The sequence below is a fragment of the Lycorma delicatula genome, chromosome 1, assembly GCF_047948215.1.
Source record: "Lycorma delicatula isolate Av1 chromosome 1, ASM4794821v1, whole genome shotgun sequence".
Lineage (NCBI taxonomy): Eukaryota > Metazoa > Arthropoda > Insecta > Hemiptera > Fulgoridae > Lycorma > Lycorma delicatula.
In genome coordinates this window covers 123,649,410-123,671,910 of record NC_134455.1, presented here as the reverse complement: position 1 = coordinate 123,671,910, position 22,501 = coordinate 123,649,410, and the positions used below count along the sequence as shown (strand labels likewise).

Sequence of the window (22,501 nt, the reverse complement as noted above, 5' to 3'; positions counted from 1 at the left end):
TTTTTCACTCATTACCTCAGGGAGCCCCTGTAGCCGATTGGTTAAAGGCATCAGTCAGTCGCGTCCTGTCATGACCGGTTCAAGTCCTAGCCGATCAAGTTTTTTTTCACTTCAAATATTATTTATTAATTCATACCGACCGCTACACAACAGCTGTTCACTAGTGCTACCATCCTTTGAAATATTACTTCAATAATTTAAATATATAACCAGGTTGACAACACTGACACAAAATAAATCAAGTTGGCAACACTGACGGGCTACTTGCATCATTCCTAAATGGCGGATTTTGATGCAATATACCCATTTCCCAACTACTGTTACTGTTTATCGATTCATTACTATTTACTGAACATATATGTAGTTTTAGTTGTAGTTAACTCGGGGGCTTGCCAGTTTCAGTAGGCGAGAATGACATATTTCGTTATATTTAGGTTGAGCGTAAGAATATGGCTTTCAAACCAATATTTTCTATAAGTAATCTATAGTTAGCGCTCATATATATTTCATCCCATGTCTCACCCGAAAAAACCAAATCGGTGTCATCAGCGAAAGATAATATGGTACCGTTAAGAAGGTTCAGTTTTAGAAGATCGTTGACATATATTAGAAAAAGTATTGTCGACAGAACCGTCAGTACCTTGTGGTAGTCAGAAGTTTGAGGATTTTCTGTGATCACTGATTATTTAAAGTCAGAATTTGAGTTCTATCCTTAAGGACGTTTTCAAACAGTTCTTTTACTGGTCCTCGTATAACGCAGTTATACAGCTTAAGTATTAAAATTTTGTGAGGAATTGTGCCAAATACCTTAGCTAAATCGAGGAATATTGCTAGTCTTATTAGTTCTATTAAAATTATTGTTAATTATTCTAGTTAAATGTAAAACCGCATCTTTTGTTAATTTTCCAGCTTGAAAACCGTACTGGTTTTTAAATATTCGATTTTTTAATATTCTTTCTTAGAAAAGTTACTTAACAGACTTATAGGTCTGTGATTTGCCGGGTTGTTTTTATCTCCCAATTTATGTATTGCGATTATTTTGACTATTTTAAATTTAGTAGGGAAATATCCTTCATTAAAAAATCTATTTACTATGTGTTTAAGTGGTTTTGCTATGCAGTTTCTTATTTATTTTAAGCAATAAACATTAAAACTATCGATTCCAGGAGCCGAGTCATTTTAAAAATTTTTATATCACATTTAATATGTCATTATTATTTGTTGGGTTAAGAAACAGGATATTAATAGAGGGTGGGGTTAACGAAGGAGGCAGATTTAAGTTATTTGTATTTTTTAATATTGCATTTGCCTAATTTTCTTCTACATTTGTAAAGTATTTATTTAATTTATTAGGTTCAATTTTCGGTTGCGTAATTTCTTTTTTCATATCTAATATTTCATTAAAACATTCCCATGTATTCTTATTATTATTATTATTTTTCTTTGATTGCAACTTATTGTTAAAATAATCAATTTTTTCTTTCTTTATTATATTGTTTAATGTGTTCCTATATTTCTTATTATAATGTTTTAGTTATGTATTAAAAGGTTGTTTTAATAATTTCCGGTGCATTTTAACTCTTTCTTTCATAGCAGCTACCATGCTCGGAGTGACCCATTGTTTTAGTAGTTTATTTTTACGTGATATTTTAATAATCTATTTATGTCTATTTAAGTAGTTTGTAAGTTTATTAATAAAATTCATATAGTTTATATATAATCAGTGTTATTATTGCATATGTCGTTTCAGTTTTCTTTATCTAAACTAGATTTAAGTATATCATAATTTATTTTATTGATAATATTATCGGTTGTTATCTTATTTTTTACAAAGTTTGTAAGTTTCATATGAAATTAAGTACAGTAATGGTCAGTGATAGCAGTCTTCAGGATCGCCCCCATCACATCACTCTACCCAATGGAACAGTTTTTAAAGAAAATGTGGTTGATATAGCTGGTAGACTGTTTTTCGCCATCGAGACTGTTTTGTAATCGTGTAGGTTTTTTATAAATTACTTAAATCCAATTATTCATCAATTAAAATTTTATTTGGCTATAACTCTGGAACTAATGAAAATAAGTACCACTTATGATTTATCGTTGAAAAGCTCTCAATGAGGACTGATTACTGTAGTTAAGGAAAAATCCAAAAAGTTTTGGATTTTTAGCTTTTTTGGACATCTTTGGTCAAGTCAGTTGCAATGAATATGGGAGGTGCATAACTAGATGTTACAACAGTCCTCAATCCAAACTTTCAACAAACTACGGCTAATCATTTTTGAGTTATGCGAGATACATATGTTCATAGTTACGTACGTACAGACGTCACGCCAAAACTAATCAAAATTGATTTAGGGATGGTCAAAATAGATATTTCCGTTGAAATCTGAAAACCGAGATTTTTCAGGATTACAATATTCCATTACTTCGTAAAAGGAAGTAAAAACTGTTACAAACTTTTATTCTTTTACATGACTAAACTAACTGTCTCTAACATTTTATTTCTCTTTATCCACCCACATGTATACGTGTTACTACTATGGAACTGCATTACAACTGGGAGAGCAACTTAGATTTTTTGCAAATGGGTGTTGGCTTTACAGATATGCATTGTTTGGAATCCTAATAACTGTTAAAATCTCTTCATCACTGGCAATATGTTGATTCTATTTTCAGGAGAATTGTGTGCAATTTATTGTTTATCTTTCTGTAATACTATTACAACAAATGCACTAATAGTTGAAGATTGCTGTAACTTTCTTTTCAATTGTCTCTCTATCTAGAAATTTCTGTCTTGAGTTAGACCTGCATCCCACCAGAAACTTTTGTAAGAAACCTTTTTTTGCCAAATTGCCCCAAAAATGATTTGAAATTTAATTTCTGCCAAACACCCTCACTCCTTTTTAACTTTTCCAAATATTTAATCTATTATTTTCTCCAAAAGGTAGTACCGAGTTTGAAGAAATCGGTCAAGGGCCAAGAGTTCGGAGAAGACCAACTACAGGTCAACATACAGTAAGTACGTACAAACGTCTAAATGTACAAACGTCCGTCCGGCAGACAGAAAATAGATTTTTTTGTGCCTGGGAGTACTGGAATAAAAACATTTTTGTAAGGTTACTTAAAATATATTTATATCTAGTGTTTTCATTATTTTTTTTTAATGTTCTCTTAAAACATATAACAATAAATGACCAATCTTTTTTTTTTAGATTCAATTTTAATCAATTTCTTTAATTAGTTTTTCTTTTAGAAAAGGATTTATCTCAAGGTTTTAATTTTCTCATTTTATTATTCGAAATTAAGCTAGGTTTCATTGCATGATTATGCATAATAATACGTATTAAAATAATTAACTACAGCTCATACTACTAATCAAAATTTACATTTAAAAATTGTTGAGTTGTTATTTAGCCTTTAAAATTTATTACTACTCTCTAATTTCGTAGAAAAATCTACGGTATTAAATAAATTTCAGTTTTGGACGGAGTAAATTGTTTATCAATTTAATTTTTATGTTAAGTAATTAATTATAATTTTACTTAAGAATACTCAGATTTCTTAAGTATTATGCTTAAGTAAATGATTCTTGGAAAGAGTGTAGTATTCTTATAAATCGACATTTATATTGATCATTAAGTTTATATTTCCGTTCCGTTTAAGTTTTTATTCTGTTCCATGAATCATCATATTTCGTAATCAAAACTGAAACATTTACGGCAGCCTTTAAAGAAATGCATAATTTTATTTAAAAAAAGAAAAGCTGACAACACAGTTGTAGGAACTGTAGAAAAGCTGACAACACAGGTGATACAGATGTATCTGTCTGGAAGTACACTGATTTGTAAACTGAAAGGAGGGGAATTAGAAAGTGTGTTTGACAGGGGAGTCCCGCAGGGGTCAGTCCTTGGATCGACCCTATGGAACATCGCGTATAATACGGTTGTTTTTCGACTTGCATTTCCCCCAGAAGTTAACCTGGTTGGATATGCTGATGACCTTGTGATGGTTGTCAATGCGTCTACCAAAAGAGGTGGAAGGGAGGATATCTAATACCTGCAACATTATCAGAGTAGATAAGGGAAGTAGGCATGTCGATGGCACCAAAAAACAGAGGTGGTGGTCATTTTAGAAGCTAAATGGAAAATTTAACTGATTGTCACCTTGGAGGGTAAACGCATCGTGTCGCAGCCGGCTGTAAAATACCTGGGTATTTGGGTGGACGCCCGGCTGCAATTCGGGGCACATGTTTTAGAGGCCCCAAAAAAAGCCGACAGTATTCGGGTTGATTACTAATATCCTTCCTAACTGCAATGGCCTCAGACAACAGAAGAGGCGACTTTTAACGAGTGTGGACGGCTCCGCGTTATTATACGGCGCGGAGGTCTGCGTGGGAGCCGCTGACTACGGAAGATACCGAGGGATGCTGGAGATGCATCACAGAAGGTGCTGCCTCCAGGTTATCTGTGCATACAGAATTGTCTCCGGGTTATCTGAGCATACAGAATTGTCTCCGGGTTAGCTACGGAGTTTACTGTGGGACTCCTCCCGCTCAATTTGGTTCTGAGGCATAGGAGGAGTCTGTGGGAGCTGGGCGAACTTTCACACAGAGAAAAGATGAGTCTATCAAAGCCCATAATGTACGAAATTACGGAAATATGGCAACATAGGTGGGATTGCGGAAATAAGGGTCGGTGGACACACCGGCTGTTGGGTGATGGATGGATTGGTTCGTTAAACTACAGTTTAAACAGTTTGGACTGGCCAAGGAGGGTTTAGAGCCTATTTATATAGGTTTGAGCTCGATCATTCCGACGCTTGTCCGGTGTGTCAGGAGGAGGAAACCACCCTTCACATGTTTTTTAAATGCCCCAGGTACGATGTAGAGAAAGAGGAACTACTGGACACTCTGGATAAGGGAACAAATATTTGTACCAGAAGAGCTGCAAGAGATACTCTTGGAGTCGGTGAAGAATTGGTAGGCTGTCGGCATATACCGGTGATGGAGGATCTCAAACTGTGGGAGGAGTTCCGCACGCATGCGTGGCCCCGGAGGGCGCGTGAGCGGACAGGCCCGCGCGTGAGCACCTAGAGGGTCCCCGGTAGGTGTGGTTGTTGCCTGTGCGCGATGAGTCCGTGTACACTCCGTCTGCGTTGCTGATGGTAGCCTAGGTGGTGAGTATGAGTTTCTTGGGAATGTCTGACATGCCGTGATGTATGCTGTGAGATGTGGTGGAAGTGATTGAGTTGATGCGATGCGATGCGATGTGGTGAGTGTGTGCAGTTTTAGGTGTGATAGTGTGAATCGGGTGTGGTATGACGTACGTGGCTTTGCGTGTTGTTATTTATTCGTGATGTGGACTTCTCTACGGCGCGTGTTTGTGGCAGCGTATTACTCCCTTGCTAACGAAATGCTTCATTGGCAGTTTACAAGGAATGGATGGGTAGGCAGGGGTGGAGGTTTCGTCAGTAGTGCGCAGGTATTAATTCACACTTAACATCCTACGGAACCTGTTAACGACCCCGACACTGATTCGGCATCTATAAAATAAATTCCTCCACCTACAAAAAAAAAAAAAACATTTGTAGGACTTTCTCCTCACGCTGCTTTTTTCTGATGCACGGATTACACATAACTTCATTAAAAATATTTATCATTTTACTTAAATATAATATATTTTGTTTATTTAATTCAATGATTATAACTTAAGCCCGCGCTCATACAGTATTTCATTCGCGCGGTTACAGTGGTACTAGCGGCTGCTATAAATTCTCTTTATACTTTAAATATTATTCATCCATTTAATTCTTCCGCTCACCTGTGACAGTCGACTACAGCAACTATGTCAGTGCTACACTAGCACTCCTTGTGGTGAGAGGGAATAAAGCAGTATACACACTTATCCACTTGTTTATTTAGAGCATATTTTGGGATGGAGGTGCGATTTTGCAAATTTTTTATGCAAATATTCATATTTTTTAACTGTTAACAAATTGGTTAGAACAATAAAACCTTATCAGGTGAAATCTAGAGATAGTGAGGTTGACTTGCTGTACAGCCTCACCCACTTAACCTTTTAAGTTGAAAGTTTAATGCCATTAATGACCAAATTTGGTCAAAATCGGTCCAGTAGTTCAGGAGATATAAGGTGATTTAGAGGGCGACATCGAACACACACGTATATACGAACATCCGGAAAATTTCCATCCTGTTTTTGGGTTTCTTAGATATAAAAACGTAAAATTCCGGTGAAAACCGCCCTAATTGCCCTATTTGAACTAATATGCTCTAATTGGATAGATTACAATACTTTCACTTCTAAAGCTATAGCGCTAGATGTGAAAGTAAATATATGTATATAGTGAGTATACACACACACACACACACACACACATACACATTAGATAGACGGGGCTCGCTTTTCACGTCCGACCATCTAGCCAGAGTGCTCCACCTCTTAGCCACCGCAGTGTTCATTACCCCTATGTTTGTGAAAATAATACTGATAACTAACAAAGTGTTTAGACTTTATAGAAAACTGAAAAAGAAATTAATTACAAGACAGAATAGTAAGTACTGTTGTTGGCTTTGATACCTAACTCGCACTTACTATGCTGAACAACTCGTAAAAATTTGTGTATGGTATCAACTCTCAGAATAAAAATTATTGAGCTATTAATCTTACAGAAGAGAATTACCAATTTGGAATTTTGTTAATATACCAGTAAGAACAGAAAAAAATTTAGAATTTGGCAAAGATTCTCCTCAAGTACGTTGAGGATATGATCAATCCAGAATAAGAAAGAAGAAAATTAAGAAATTGACACAAATTATGAAAGGAAAACTTAAGATGTTTCATTTTCTTACGGGAACACAATTTTTTGGGCCGTCTTTATATATGTGTCGTTTCCAAGTTTCATAAGCTCGATAAAAATATTTAGGCAACGTGTATACGCTACAATCAACAAACATTAGGCTACAATCTGTTTTATAATATTACTTTTCAATAGTTTCTTATAAATTTATAATTACTCTTTCGTAGGTGTTTTATTACAAGAACCAAAATACATTCAAATATTTTGTCACAACTTTGGTATTTCCTATTAGTAAGGATAACGTATCCTTTTGAATAACTGCTGAGTGCTAGAGACGGATCCCCCAATCCAGAAAATGATGAGGAATAAGAAGATGAAAGATAACTAACCCTTCAAATCCAGAAGCAATATAATGAAGAAGGTTAATTTTATATGTGTGGAAGGTTAATATGTACAGAAAAATTTCCTGATTATTTAATCTTCTTCAGTATGGAAAGAGCCCCAGAATGTAAGAAGACTGATCTTTATTGTTAAATACGCTTCCCTCTTTCATACCAAATAAAAATTTTCCTTAAAAGTTTTGTAATTTATCGTATTTAAAGTTATCGGTGTGTCTTAATTTAATGTCAAGTTAGAGGAAATTTTTGACCTCATTATAAATATAATAGAAATAAATATATTTACTATATATATTTGCTTAATATATTTTACTTATGCTTCGCACACACTCCTAACGGAAATATTCAAGAAAATTAAAATCAAATAAAATATGAAAAAATGGGTAAGTGATATAATATTATGTGCCTCTTACAAATAATAGTTAATGACAGATAACCGGGTAATTTGGCTTCTACCATAATAGATTAAATAAACGGTGGTGAAAATAATGTGTATTACAATTGTATAATGCATCTAGTGTTTTTATTGGTCAATCTTTTTGATTGAAGGTCGTCTATTAAAAAAATACTTTAAATTAGTAGCAGTTATAAACTAGATTTGAAACGTAACACTTCAAAAGAAATATTTTTTTAGTAGAATCTTTTTTATTAACTTCACAGTATTAACTAATCACCAAGAACTTTGTGAATTGTTTCTTGTTATCTTATTTCGGCTAATATAATATATAGAATACATACATATTAAATAAACGTCAATTTCAACTCAACGTGCTATAAAACTATGAAGAAATTTTAAGTCTCGTATCATTCAGAACCGTAAAAATTTCAGTTAACATCGTAGTATTAATTTATAGTTATTTTTTCTTAATTGTTTATTTTAAATGGTAAGTGAAATTCCAATAACCTTTTAAATTATTATAATTTTTTTATTTTTCAAATTTAGCAATATTTAATGTTGTACAGTAGTAATATGTCTAATTAATTATTATAATATTTTTAATTAATAATTAATTACTTAATTAATTGTTTAATTATTATAAAGTGTATATTTAGTCTGAAACAAAATATACACTTATTAAAGTCTTCTAAACGCTCGAAGTGTTTACAATTATTTAATCAAAAGTAAGTTATTATAATCTTTTTAACTACATAGTTTAAAAAAATGTTAATAATATTAATCGTTAGGTTTCTTCTAGAAAGAGTTTGCTAAATTGAAATTAAAAACAGTAATATAAATTTAACATACTGCACATTAATACTGTATTAACATTAATTTATAATATAAATAGACTATATTTTTAAATATTCCCAATAAACATTATCCATAGCCCAGAAGTACACAACACTAAGTCACTTTTTTGCAAAAGAGGGGATAGAAAATTGATTTATCACTATTTTCACATTACTAAGTCCGTAAAAGTTACTTCCCAGAAAGTTTTTATAGAAGATAAACTAATTAGATGCTTTTTAATAAATATATACGAAATAAGAAATTATTTGAACAAAGAACAAATGGGTTTAGTTTTTACACTTCATTTTTAATAACGTAAATATAATATTATTTAACGTTACATCCGTGATTAAGAAATCAAAATTTTGATCAATTCAACATTTTTACTTCCTTTCATTTCGGTTTTCAGATTTCAACGTAAATATCCATTTTGATCATCCCTGAATTCATTTTGATTAGTTTCGGCGTGACGGCTGTACGTACTTATATTATGTATGTACTTACATAAGTATGTATCTCGCATATCTCAAAAACGATTAGGGGTAGGATGTTGAAATTTTGGATTTAGGATTGTTGTAACATTTAGTTGTGCACCGCCCCTTTTGATTGCAATGGACTGAAACAAAAGTGTCCAAAAAAGCCCAAGATCCAAACAAAATTGGATTTGGAATTTTTCAACTGTAGTAATCGTCCTTTTTTGAGAGCTTTTCAACGATATATCATAAGTGGTAGTAATTTTCATTGGTTCCAGAGTTATAGTCAAATAAAATGTTAATTAAAGAAATATTTGAATCTTATAAGACACGTCGGTTCAAATCAGAGTTCGTCTTTTTTTTTAAACTTATTTTAAAAATTTAAATTTATTAATTTATTAACCTCTGATTGTAAAGAAAATTTTACGATAAATTATAATTCAGTAATAACAACAAAAATAGATATGATAAAGTATCAGAAGTAACTAATGAAATAAAATTTCATTTAAAAAAAAAAAGACGTACTTGTGTGTACATTAATTTAATAGGCGTACATGGAAGTCATATGGAATTCACATCAGATTTTTTATTTAAAATCCTGTAATCTCATAAATTTAAAAAAAAGGGGAAAAAATTATATAAAGAAATTACAATTTTGTATAAACTACTTTTGATTAGGAAACACATTTTTTCACTAAGTAATTTAAATGTAAACAGTGAATTTAACATAAAACGTTAAATATAAAATAAAAATAATATAAGTAATAAGGTAATAATAATAATAACCCAGAGGGAATCCAGTCCCCTTACTGGGCGCGTCCTCAAGGTGGCGGATAGAGGAAGTCCTTGTAGATATACAGGGTAGGTGGTGTTCTTCAAAGGCCCACCCGCGGACCATAACAGGTACTTTAAATCCAACGCGTCTGTTCCAGATTGGGCAGCGTTTGGTCGGCGTCTATTTCCCATGTTAGGGACGTTCGTTTCTAGAGGTATCGGAGCCTTGCCCGCAGGAGCTTATCCTGTTACCCATTTGTTTTGAAACTTAATGGAGTACAACGATGTGAATAAATGCCAGGGCGGTAGGATGTTGCGGGCTGACACCCTTCGGAGCCGTCGTGATGTTCAGTCTGGGGTGAGGAGTGCTGTAGCGAGTGGCGGCGCCTCACCTAATGGTACCACAAGGCCTGGAACGTCTTCTGTGGCTTCTGTTGTGGCTGAAGTTCAGTCACCCAGTGCTGTAGAACCCCGGGGTAGTAAACGGTTTAAATGGACAGATGAACATAATGCCTTCCTTTACCGCACCTACCTAACTATAACAAAAATTGAATCACACATGAAACCGTATAGTGTTCCGCTGCACGAAGCGATGGTTGAGAAGTTCCCTGAGCTACGATGTAAGTCTGTCCAAAACATCCTGGATCAGCGCAGATCCCTTTTTAAGTCTAATAGGGTTCCTGCGGATGTGGTGGCGTTAATCCGAGCTGATGTTTCTAGGGAGTTAGGGTTGTTGTCCAGTCCATCTTCAGATGAAAGTGCTGTAGAAGAAACGATAAGAGCCGACAATCCCCTCTCCGATCAATTTGCTGAGAACGAGATGCTGTATGGTGGTATAGATCCGTCGGCCAGGCAGCGTATACCAAGACCGAGGGTTAATTGCGGAAGGAGGAACATAGTGAGCCTTATTAATGAGATTCTTGAAGAAAAAGTAAGATTAGTATCCTCCATAACTAAGCTCCATGAGTTAGTGTACATCGGTCCGATCACGGCAGTCAAAGCGAATGGCCAGCGAATAGTCGCTCCTGCAATGCGTAAGAGTCCCCAGCGTCCACCTGGGGAGGAGAGACTGTGTAGAAAAGTCGATTAGCTGAGAAAGAGATTGGTCGTTTGTCCAGTTTCTTAACATGTGCTAACCCCAGTGGAAGGATCCGATCGGCGGCGGAGTCGATAATCCGAACATATGAGAACCCGGAAAACACCACCGGCCATGAAATCCTGGATATGTTAAAGCAACGATTGATGGTACTGTCATGTCGGCTACGGCGGTATCGGCAGATTAACATGCGCCGGGAACAAGCTCACTTGTTCCGTACCAATCAAAAGGAGCTGTATAAGCGGCTGCAGGTTTCACCTCAGCAACAACCTCAGGCGAACGCGTCCCCTACTAGTGAGGAGGTCTTGGGTTATTGGGGCCCGCTTTGGTCGTGTTCCTCACAGCATAACAGTGGGGCAAGGTGGATTCGTGAGGAACGAAAACGAGTTGATAGAGTCCAGACAATGGTAGATAATTTAATCACTCTAGAAGATGTTTAGGAGGCAATTAGGAAAACCCATAATTGGAAGGCGCCTGGGATTGATGGAGTGCAAGCGCTTTTGGTACAAGCGCTTTTCTTCTGTTCACAGGCGTCTTGCAGAATTTTACTCTGCCATCTTGCGAGATGCAAGTCTAATGCCGACGTTTTTCACCCAGGGGATGACCTATCTGATCCCAAAATCTTCTACTGCGAAGGCAGATACGTCCAAGTACAGACCTATTACCTGTCTCCCCACAATATATAAGCTTTTTACTTCTGTTCTCACTGCCAAAATCAATAAGCATCTTGAGAGGCATCAGATCTTAACTGAGGAGCAAAAAGGGTGTCGTCAGGGTAGTAGGGGCTGCAAAGAGCAGCTAGTGATTGATAGAGTTATCTCTGTAACGGCAAAGAAGAGTCGGGGCAGCCTATATACTGGTTATATAGACTACAGAAAGGCCTTTGACTTGGTTCCGCACTCCTGGTTGATAGAGTTCTTACGTCTCTACAAAGTCGATCCCGTTGTCGTTGAGTGCCTAAGTGTCGTTATGGGTAAGTGGTGCACAAATCTTTTGCTGACTATTCCAGATAAGAACCCCGTTAAGTTCGGAGTAACATAGATCAACCTAGGCATTTTTCATGGCGATTCCTTGAGCGCTCTATGGTTTTGATTAGCGTTGAACCCTCTGTCTTCCATCTTACAGAAGTCCAAGAAGGGTTTTGCTCTTGGGCAGTACAGTTTTAGCCACCTCATGTATATGGATGATATTAAGCTTATTTCTGACACTGAAAAAGGGATCCGGCAACTTGTCAAATTAGTCGAGAGGTTTAGTGTCGACATATGCATGAGTTTTGGTCTTGACAAGTGTAGGGTCAATGCTCTGAAGAGAGGAAAATGGTCGCAGATTGAGGCGTGTGAAGTGCCGCAGATGGATGCTCCTGCACTCATGGATGTAATGCATCGTGGTGAGACATATAAGTACCTTGGTTTCCTGCAGGATATTGGAATTATCCATAGTCAAGCGAAAGAGACCCTTACATCTGGCTTCAAGAGTAGAGTAAGAGCCGTCATGAGTTCCCAGTTGAGTGGTTCTAATAAGGTAAAGGCCATTAACATGTTTGCCGTTCCGTTGATTTCCTATAGCTTTGGCGTGTATCGTTCATGCGATGCGTGATCACGCGATTGCGTGTATCGTTCACGTGACACCGCTCCCATCACCCGCTCAGCTCTGTCAAGCGGTTTCACTTGTCTAGGAATAGAGGAGGAAGAGGCGTTGTGGATTTGCGGGAGGTTCATGCAAAACAATTGCTGAATCTCCGGAAATACTTCTAGAGAAGAGCCAATCCAGCTTGCTCCACGGGGTTATAGTAAAAAGTGAGTGGTCTAACACCACTGCGCCTCAGTGATGAGAAATTTCAGCCCCTTGAGGATACCTTCTCCGAGATCAGTGTGATGGATAGGTGGCGTTCGAGGGAGTTGCATGGGAGGTACTATGCGGCGCTTATCGATGAAGCGGTTGATCGAGATGCGTCTGTGGCCTGGCTGGAGTATGCCGAGTTGTTTGCTGAGACGGAGGGCCTTGTATTTGCTATACAGGGTAGGGTCGTCAGCACACTCAGCTACAGAAAGCATGTCGTCAAGGATCCTGCTGTAACCATTGACCTGTGCCGTCTTTGTGGATCGACCAACGAGTCCATCGAACATGTCGTTAGCGGGTGTCAGTTTTTACCTCCAAGGGAATATACATTCCGACATAACAACGTGGCAAAGATACTTCATCAGAGACTCGCTTTGGACCTGGGTCTCCTTGCCGTTTCAGTCCCGTATTTTTAGTATGCTCCTCAGCCTGTATTAGAGGACGATCATTATAAACTGTACTACGATCGTACTGTTCTGAAGGACAGGACAGTGGAGCATAATAGGCCAGACATCGTTCTGACCAAGAAACAGGAAAAGATCACCTTCCTGATTGATGTCACAATCCCATTGTCCACCAACATAGTGAAGAAGTACACGGAAAAACTAGTATAGGGATCTTGCAGAACAAGTCAGGGAGATTTGGGACCAGGAAAGCGTAATGGTGGTCCCGGTGGTTTTGGGCGCGATGGGAGAGATTCCACGTTCTCTGCATGGTTCATTAAGATCCGTTGGAGCACCAGCAAATCTGTTCCGACCAATGCAGAAGGCTGTGTTGTTGGATACATGCCACTTGGTCCGTCGGTACATCACTAGCTCGAGCGATAGGATAACGCCTGTTCTTGAAGGGCCACCCGATCGTCATCAGATGGAGCTGCAGACGGGGGACAATGGCCGTTAACATCTGGCAGTTCATACATTTTTATGTCTGGTATTTTGTATTTCATTCATATATTTCACCCATAGTATTCAATAGTTCATGTTACCATATACAATGCATGTCAGAACAATAGTTATAGCTCCTGCGCCTTGCCTTTGGGCTGGCCAGGATGCTTTTTTCTTTTTTACTGGGTTTGCCCAAGAGAATAATAATAATTAATCTAAACATTAAATATTGAAAGTATATAGTGTATTTCGAATAGGTAAAGTGTTCAATTTATTATAAAGTATTAATCTTAAAACTGGCGAAACAAAATCTATAAAATGGGATTAAAGATCAAATAGTTTCCTAAGAATGGTTAATTAAATCATAAACGAATTCCAGCTATTATTATTAATTTGTAGCAAAAATCTCTAGTTTAAAATTCTGTTAGTGAATAAAGAAAAAAGACAAAAAAAAATTAATTGACTGGTGAAAGAACCTAAAACTGCTAATTTAATTTTTTTTTTCACAAAACGAAAATGAGCTAATTAAGTTATGATTAGATTAAAATTAAACAAAAATAAAAATTTTAAATTAAATATTAACCTTAAGTTACTTTGGTTTTTTAATCCAAATTACTATTAAACTAACATTAAAAATATTAAAATGAAGAAAAAATCACCATTGTAGTAAAGTTTATTAGACCACTATGACAAAACAGAAAAACTTAAAAAAAAAAGTTCAAGTAAGTTAGTAATTAAATCTTTTAAGTTTGAAGCGATTACAATTAGAATTTAGAGTAAGTTAAACCTTAAAAAAAATTAAATACATAATAGGTTATTATATAAAAATAGAAACACTGTGTAAATTCGACGATTTATAATACTCACCGCTCTCTTCATTTTCTTTGATATTATTTTTATGCAAAATCTTCTATAATAATTGGTATTTTGTTGACAAATATTCTAAACAAAGAAAGTGTTGAAGTTTTGTGCTGAATTCTTTTGTTTATTAGTGTTTCTAATAATTGTAATGTTCCTAGAAATGCGGGTTTATTTTTTATAATAATTTTTATGAAATTAACTTTGGAGAAGTTGTTTTCACTAACTGTGAAAACTACTACTTAAAAATACTACTTACATTTCCTTTTTAAAATTTTACTTATTTAATGCAATTATTAAATACTTATTATTATTTTAGTTATTTAATACATGTATTTTAATTTTACTTAATACATTTCTTCACATAGCTGTAATTACAAACAATTTAATTATGGAAGTTGTTGCTAATTAATATATGTTTCTCTGAAAATAAAAGTTGATGTAATAGGACATATACAAAGAGGAAGAAAAATCATTTAACTCCAAAAAATTATAAGTATAAATACAAATGCATTACCTATTTATAAGTGAATTATCACTTACACACAAAACAAAAATCCAAAAGAATGACAAATGTATATAACGTATTATCACAAAACATCTTGCACACACCAGTCACAAAATATAAGAAAACTAACAATATAAATAATAATGTAACCAAAGTTACATCAACAGACTTGTTTATCACACTAGACAACACCTAACCAAAAAGACACAAAATTATGGAGCACAATAAAATAAAAACATGTCTAACTCCATTCATTTCCAACCCTTAAAATAAGCTCCACTACTCACTAAACTTGTTCTCATGTACATGTATAAAGAATTGTATTCCGTACATTTAAATATTTTTAAATTTAGGTTTTCAATCGGTGAGAATGTGATATCTGTTCCCTCAATATTTATGAATCTAAGATTTACTTCCAATCTAAGCTAATATAAAGAACTAATAATAATTTGTTAAAAACTAATTAGAACCCAAAAATTACAGGAACACTAACAGTAATATTTAACAAAACTGATTACATTATGTACAATGTAATAAAGTAAGAAAAGCTGCAGTTTTTCTCATATTACTGAAATAGTAATAAGTATATCACATCATGGTGGGTTATCAAGTGTTTAGAAAGCATATTAATTGTAAAAAATAACCTGTTTTATCCTAATTTGCAAACAAATTAAAAATTCATTTGTTGGAATGAAACAACTTTATCAATGTTTCAGTAAAATTTTCAGTAACATTAATTCAAAAGTCAATTGATCCCAGTTCTAAGGAAACAGCAATTAAAACTTGTAAATAAAGATTTGTATTTTACGGACATTCTGTTAAAACTTTTAATAAAAAAATTTCAGAGATTTTTATAAATAAATCGAGAAGTAGATAGATGAAACAAAATTTATATATATTATGTAAAAAACAAAAATCAATTGTAAAATAGTTTGTTTCAAATATTTATACCACTTTATGGGGTGTAAGAATACAATTAAAAAATTAATGATGATTATTTTTTTTCAGGGAGAAAAAATGGATGTTGAACTGCCGACATGGTTGACTATGGATTATATAACAACTGCTCTAAAGCAAGAAGAAAGTACATCAAATATTTTATCCATTGAAAATATGGAAATAGATATGCCAGTGGCCAAAGGTAACAACTATGCTTGTTGTATATACAGAGTAAAAGTAATTTATAAAGTAAAAGAGGAAAGCAGTTTGAAAAATATATCTTTAATTGTTAAAGCTCCAAAAGATGGATTAAAACTTAACGATTTTATGGAAAATATGGGTATATTCAATAAAGAAGTGATGATCTATAATGAATTAATACCAAAATATAGATCAGTATTTCTTAATGAATGGCCAGATTTAACCGCAAAGTCATTTTATTCAAGTATAAAAGATGTTGTGATACTGGAAGATTTAAAAGTAAAAGGTTACGTCATGGCTGATAGAATTAAACAATTAGATTTTGAGGAATGTTCTGTAGCTTTATCAATGCTAGCAAAATTTCATGCGGCTTCAGTGAAATTATACCAAACAGAACCTGATCTCATTAAAAAAATGGGAAGAGAAGCATTATTTCGAGAAGATCTAAAGGAAACTTTTGAATTATATGTAATAACAATATTTGAAAATTTAATAGGTGAAATTAAGCATAAGGAAATACAAGTATTACAGAAATACATAAATAAACTAAAAAAGTTTCGTGAAATTATATTTGATACTCTAACTGAAATGATTAAACCTAAAGAAGATGAATTTAATGTATTGAATCATGGTGATTTTTGGACAACAAATATGATGTTTAAATATATTGATAATATACCGGTTGATATTAAAGCACTTGATTTACAAATATCTCGATATACATCACCTGCATTTGATATTATATACTTTATGGCTGGAAGTGTTCAAGAAGATGTAAGAACAGAAAAATATGATACACTTTTAAATATTTATTTAGAAAAATTGAACTTATACCTCAAATTATTTGGGTGTGAAAAAAGACTTAATATAACAGAATTAAAAAAAGCTATTGAGGAACGACAATTATTTGGTGTCTACGTCACCGTTTGTGTACTACCTGTGTTAATAGGTGATCCAAATAATGGTGAATTCATCGATTTTAAAGAAGTGGATATAGATGACATGTTAAATAACAAAATGTTTATGTCAGGATACTTCAGTAATCCAAAGTATATAAATATGATTTCAAAGCGATTTGAAGAATTTGATAATAAAGGGTGGTTTTTAAGTTCATAATCTTTTGATCATAAAAATTAAAAATACCCAATAAAGAGCAAAGAAATATACTTAGTGCATTTTATGTATACAATTGTGCTGCTTCCACAAACACAAATTCGCTCATGATATCTCACAATATCTCATGATAAAGCGAATTTTCCCTTCTCAGTTATCTTACTTCACCAGTCGTATTTTTTATTGTCAAACAAACATTTTTTCTACTTCCGGTTCATCATGTGCTTCTACATAATATTTCATTCTAACAGTAGATATATATAATGTTTCTGGAAATTTCTGCCTTAATTTATAAACATACTCTTTAAAATAATGATAAAATTTTATAAAAACATTTTTGTAAACAATTTGTTATTGAGAACTGTTAGAAAAAGAGATGAAAAATTACATTAAAATGGGTCAATGTACTAAGTCTCCAATACAAAAAAATCGTTGTGAAACCCTATAAATTGGAGGTGAAAACCATATCTAAACAACTTTGAAACAAAATTTAATTCGGAGTTAATTGATGTTAATGTCAATAAAACTGATGTTAAATTGTAATTTTTTTTTTTTAATTTTATTTTGTAAGTTTTTAGTAAAAAATTGTAAGTTCTAAACTGAAAATATATATATATTCAAATACAATTTAGTTAGCTAATTTCACCAATAAATCAATAAATTATTGTGAGGATCCACTTTCCATGCATATTTCAGGGACGAATTGTAGTTTTCACTGCATTGTTCACATTATTTGATGACATAAATGATTCAGTGTAAAATTTCATTTTCAATGTTGAAACAGATCCTTTATTTGTCCATATAAGAAGAAATTGAGAGGATTCTAACCTGGCTGACCACATTCATGGTCTTCCTTTACGTATGCACCTATTTTAAACTGTTTCATTGAGATGCTGAATTAGTAGTGAATAAAATGTGGAAAAATATATATGTTCCGTTATTAGAGAGACATTCTCTAACAGCTGTGATAGCTCATTTAGAAGAAAATTTAGTGATTATAATAACATTATTGTAGTTTGTAAAGTTTGTAAACTGTATTTAAAGAAATTCAAAATATTTAGTATTTAATTAAAATATACTGAATTTAAATTTCACGTATTAATTAAAATTTCAAGCTCAGCACATGATTCATTAGACCTTTTAAAGTAAGTGTGAATTTTTTCAGACTTTTATGATTAAATATCAATTATTATTCAGAAATGTTTAGCTGTATCATGTTTTTAGCAAAATCGGTTTACTTTTTTCACATATCCATTGAAAAAAAGGCTTGACATTAAAAGGGTTAATAGCGTGTTGACTTGCGTTCAAATTTGACCCCTCCCTATCAACCCTCCAAATACTGGGACCTTCCCCTCACTTATCTCCAATCACCACTTGTCATAATCATCCAACAACGAACTTTCTGGTTATATAACACTTGTCTTCCTCATCTTCAGACAAAAACGCCTGATCATAAGCAAATAATAATAATAATATCCTGATATCTCCTGTTTTCACATCCAGAGACCTGAATTTCTGACTCCAGTGTTTTGTAATCTTCACAGTGTAGACATGAAATAAAGTTGGAGAAATTGACGCTGACGTAAACCTTTATCCAATATAGTTCATTCCTTATTCTTATTCTACCACTACTACTGCTACTGCTACTGCTACTGCTACTGCCACTGCTACTGCTACTGCTACTTCTACTGCTTCTACTACTACTACTACTACTACTACTACTACTACTACTACTACTACTACACTTCCTTTTTCCTCATCACTTCACTTCCTTTTTTACCATATAATTACACTGTAAATATTCCCATTTATCATCCAGATCATGGATAGATAATCATCTCTGATAAAGTCAACTCTACTCCAACATTAATCACCTTAATTCCTCAATCCACCATTAAGTCTCTTTTTTTCCTTTGTTGTCTTCCAACAATACCCAGAGCTTCTGCCACTGCCTTAAACAACACTTTCTTGAGAGTACCATCTACACTTTTTTTCTGATCTCTCCACAAGAATATGTGTCACTCTCAATTTATTCAGGAATCTGGTAGAATCATTTCTAAAACCTTTCAAATCATATAAGGTACGTGAATCTTAGTAAAAGTATTATTTTTAACTTAATCACTGGACAATCAACACCTCTGATCTCACCAAAAAATTATCAGAACCACACATATTTCCCCTCACCACACAAACATCATAATTTCTAACAAGATCCCAGTCTTAAAAGTATATAATCAATTATGGATCTCAAACGTTTTGATGAACTTTAGCATATGTATTTCTGTATATTTTTGGTTTAAAAAACCATCTATTATTCTAAAAGAAAACTGTGTACACAAATCAATCAATTTCAGTCCATTATCATTTCCAATATCTTGCCCATGCTGGCACACTACTAAATTTCCCATCCTCCTTCCAAATCTTCCATTAGAATTCCCCAAGATCACAATATCTTTCCCTTTTAAATTCTCCAGTAACAAGCCTAAAGAGTAAAAAAAATAATTTTTAAGCTGTCCATTAGCATCGTCCTTTAGAGCAAGTGCAGCTACTCAAAGTATGGCTAATCTCAAGTGTTATTATCAGTTCATTAACCAATCACAATGAACAATAATATTCCCTGCATACCTTTTCCGAATAGCAGCCTACACACCAGCCTTAACCTGTTCAGAATTATCTACTCCATTGCAAAAATTGACATAATTTTCCTTAACTTCAGTTCCAGATTCCGTCTTCTTCGTTTCCAATAATACGGTCACATCTATCATAAATTTGTTCAATTCATCAAACCACTCCTTATCTTTCGTAGACAACCCTTGAACCAGCTACCAAAATTCATGAATAGTTTTTGATTTCTTTTACATTTACTTTTAAAACCTGTCTCATTCCGAGGCCTTTCTATAGAGTTTTTGCTCTTTTTTGAAATTTCAACCCCCTGCAAACCCAAAGTCTATAAAGCATAACCTGGAGTACCAGGAAAACTTTCCTTACCCTTTAGGGTATTTTCTTTCCTTACCCTTTAACTAACCAAAGTTTGAACCATTAGACAGCTGCTACTAGTTTTGGTCCACCCTTGGTATTTTATTTCCTGGTACCCACCATATCTGGGAGCATTCCTCAGTCTGCCACATGGGGAGGTAGCTGTGAGAGATCAGATACTCTACAAGGGTTTTTTTTAATAACTTTTTCTTGATTAAAATATTCTCTTAAATTGATTTTAAATGAATGAAAATCGAAATAAAAAAAATATATTTTAGAGATTTATTTAAAATTACTGGGCTCTCCATCTGACTAAAATAAATTTTTGGTACTTAGGAACAGCGGAATAAAAAAACTTTTCAATATTATTTATAATTTATTTACATCTACTTTTTTCCATGAAATGTTTATAATGTTCCCGTAAGAAATAAAACGTGTTAAAATACCAATTTTTTAAATTTCTTTACCTATCTATACGCTTTTCCATTGTAGCTATAGCTACGCTTTTCTACTGCTACGGTAGTAGAAAAATTTAAATTATTTTTAAATGAAATATTGTTTTAATTAAAAAAAAAGGTTAAAATAAATACATAAGAATTAAAATTTGAATAACTTTTTTGTATAGATTTTGTTTAAATCAATTTTTGTTTTAGAAAAGTATTTTGTCTAAAGGGATTTATATTCCAACTTTAATTTTCTTATAATTTTAAATTAACGTATGTTTTATTGCATGATTATGCAGAATAATACTAATAATAATTATTACTATATATATATATAATTTACTCCAGCACATGATACTATTCAAAATTTACATTAAAGAAGGGAATGTTTTTATTTACACTATTCAAAATTAATACCACTCTCTTATTTCATAGAAAAATCAACTTTATTGAATAAATCCAAATTATGGACGGAAAAATTTTTTTATCAATTGTAATGTTAAGTAATTAATTAAAATATTATTTAAGTATTCTCGTATTTCCTTAGTATTATCCTAAGTGAGTAAGTCTTGGAGAGAAATTATAAATTGATATTTATAGTGCTCATTATGTTTATAATTCTAGTTAAATCAATGTATAAGAGGAGTATCACTTTTATTGAGCAAGGTCACGATATTGAGAATGGCGTTTAAGGAAAGGCTCCTTTTCCAAATAATTGGCGTAACGGAAATGAATTTTATAAATATTTTTTGTGGTTAGATAATGACGAATAGATTTTAAAATTCTAACAGCAAGATATAAATGATTAAACCACAAATTAAAACATAATATGAAAAAAAAAGTCTTATACATTCTCTTAAAATATTAAAGAGAATAAATATTCTACTACTAAAAATTATTTTGTTAAAATATATTGAAGAGATGAAGAAAATAAACAATGTAACAATTTTGACCGTTGATAGATTATTATAGGATATCAAAAAATATTGTCCTACATTCCAGAGTAGATTGTTTTGTCGCATTTAAGGTAAAATTAGTAATCTAGGATTTTCACTATTAACCTCCAGGAACATATCATTTTTTTGTTATAATCTATGAGTCATCATGTGTTATAATCGAAACTGAAACATTTAGTACTGGTAACCTTAAAGAAATGCATAATTTCATTTAAAAAAAGAAAATATATTTATATATACAATTGCCGGTGCGGTTTCACTTCGCACGACCGTCTAGCCATGGTCTGCGGAGCTCGTGAGTTCTGAACTGTACGTTAACCTCATGGTTGTGAAAATAATATCGATAAATAACAATTAAATTATTCAGACTTTATAGAAAAATGAATTAGAAACTTAATTACATAGGGCAGAATAGTAACAAATAAAGTATACACAGCCTTGACGGCAAAATATTCCTAACTTATTTCTGTTGCCGTGGTAACAGAAAAATAATGATGAAATAAAAGGAATAATCTTTTTAACTAACTTCGAAAACTGAGCTTATGTATTTGACCCGTTAATTTCTTTTATGTTTGTTAGCGCGTAAGTTTATTTTTATTAAATAAATTTTATTGCAATAGACGAAGCCGCTTTTCACGGTGGTACCAAGACGTTGAAAAATATTTTAAAGGCATAATTCGACAAGAATTTTTTCGCCCTCCGATGGGTAGGTAGGAAACAGTGGGAATCGTAATATTCTATATATATGCGTCACGTTGATGATGTTATAAGGTCTTCTTTAGGGCAGGAAATATGAGTTTCTGCACAAGATATGTAACACCATTAATAAAATCATGAGAAATTGAGATACCTCATCTTAAACTTTAATCAGTTATTGTTTTAGAAAAGGATTTTATATTAAGGGATTAATATTCTAAGTTAACTGTTCTTGTAATTCGATGCATAATATACTCCTAATATTTATTAATACATGATACTAATCAAAATTTACATTAA

General features: G+C 33.1%; 1 protein-coding gene across 1 annotated transcript in view; it reads left to right on the top strand.

Annotated features, from left to right (window-relative positions):
• The window catches only part of LOC142317621 (uncharacterized), a 46,229-nt gene extending 25,677 nt beyond the window's left edge, over window positions 1-20,552 (top strand). Inside the window, exon 4 of the mRNA XM_075354179.1 lies at window positions 15,886-20,552. Coding sequence (XP_075210294.1) covers window positions 15,886-17,133 — 1,248 coding nt within the window. The 3' untranslated portion in view covers window positions 17,134-20,552. The remainder of the gene's footprint in view (window positions 1-15,885) is intronic.
• Window positions 20,553-22,501: the final 1,949 nt, after the last annotated feature.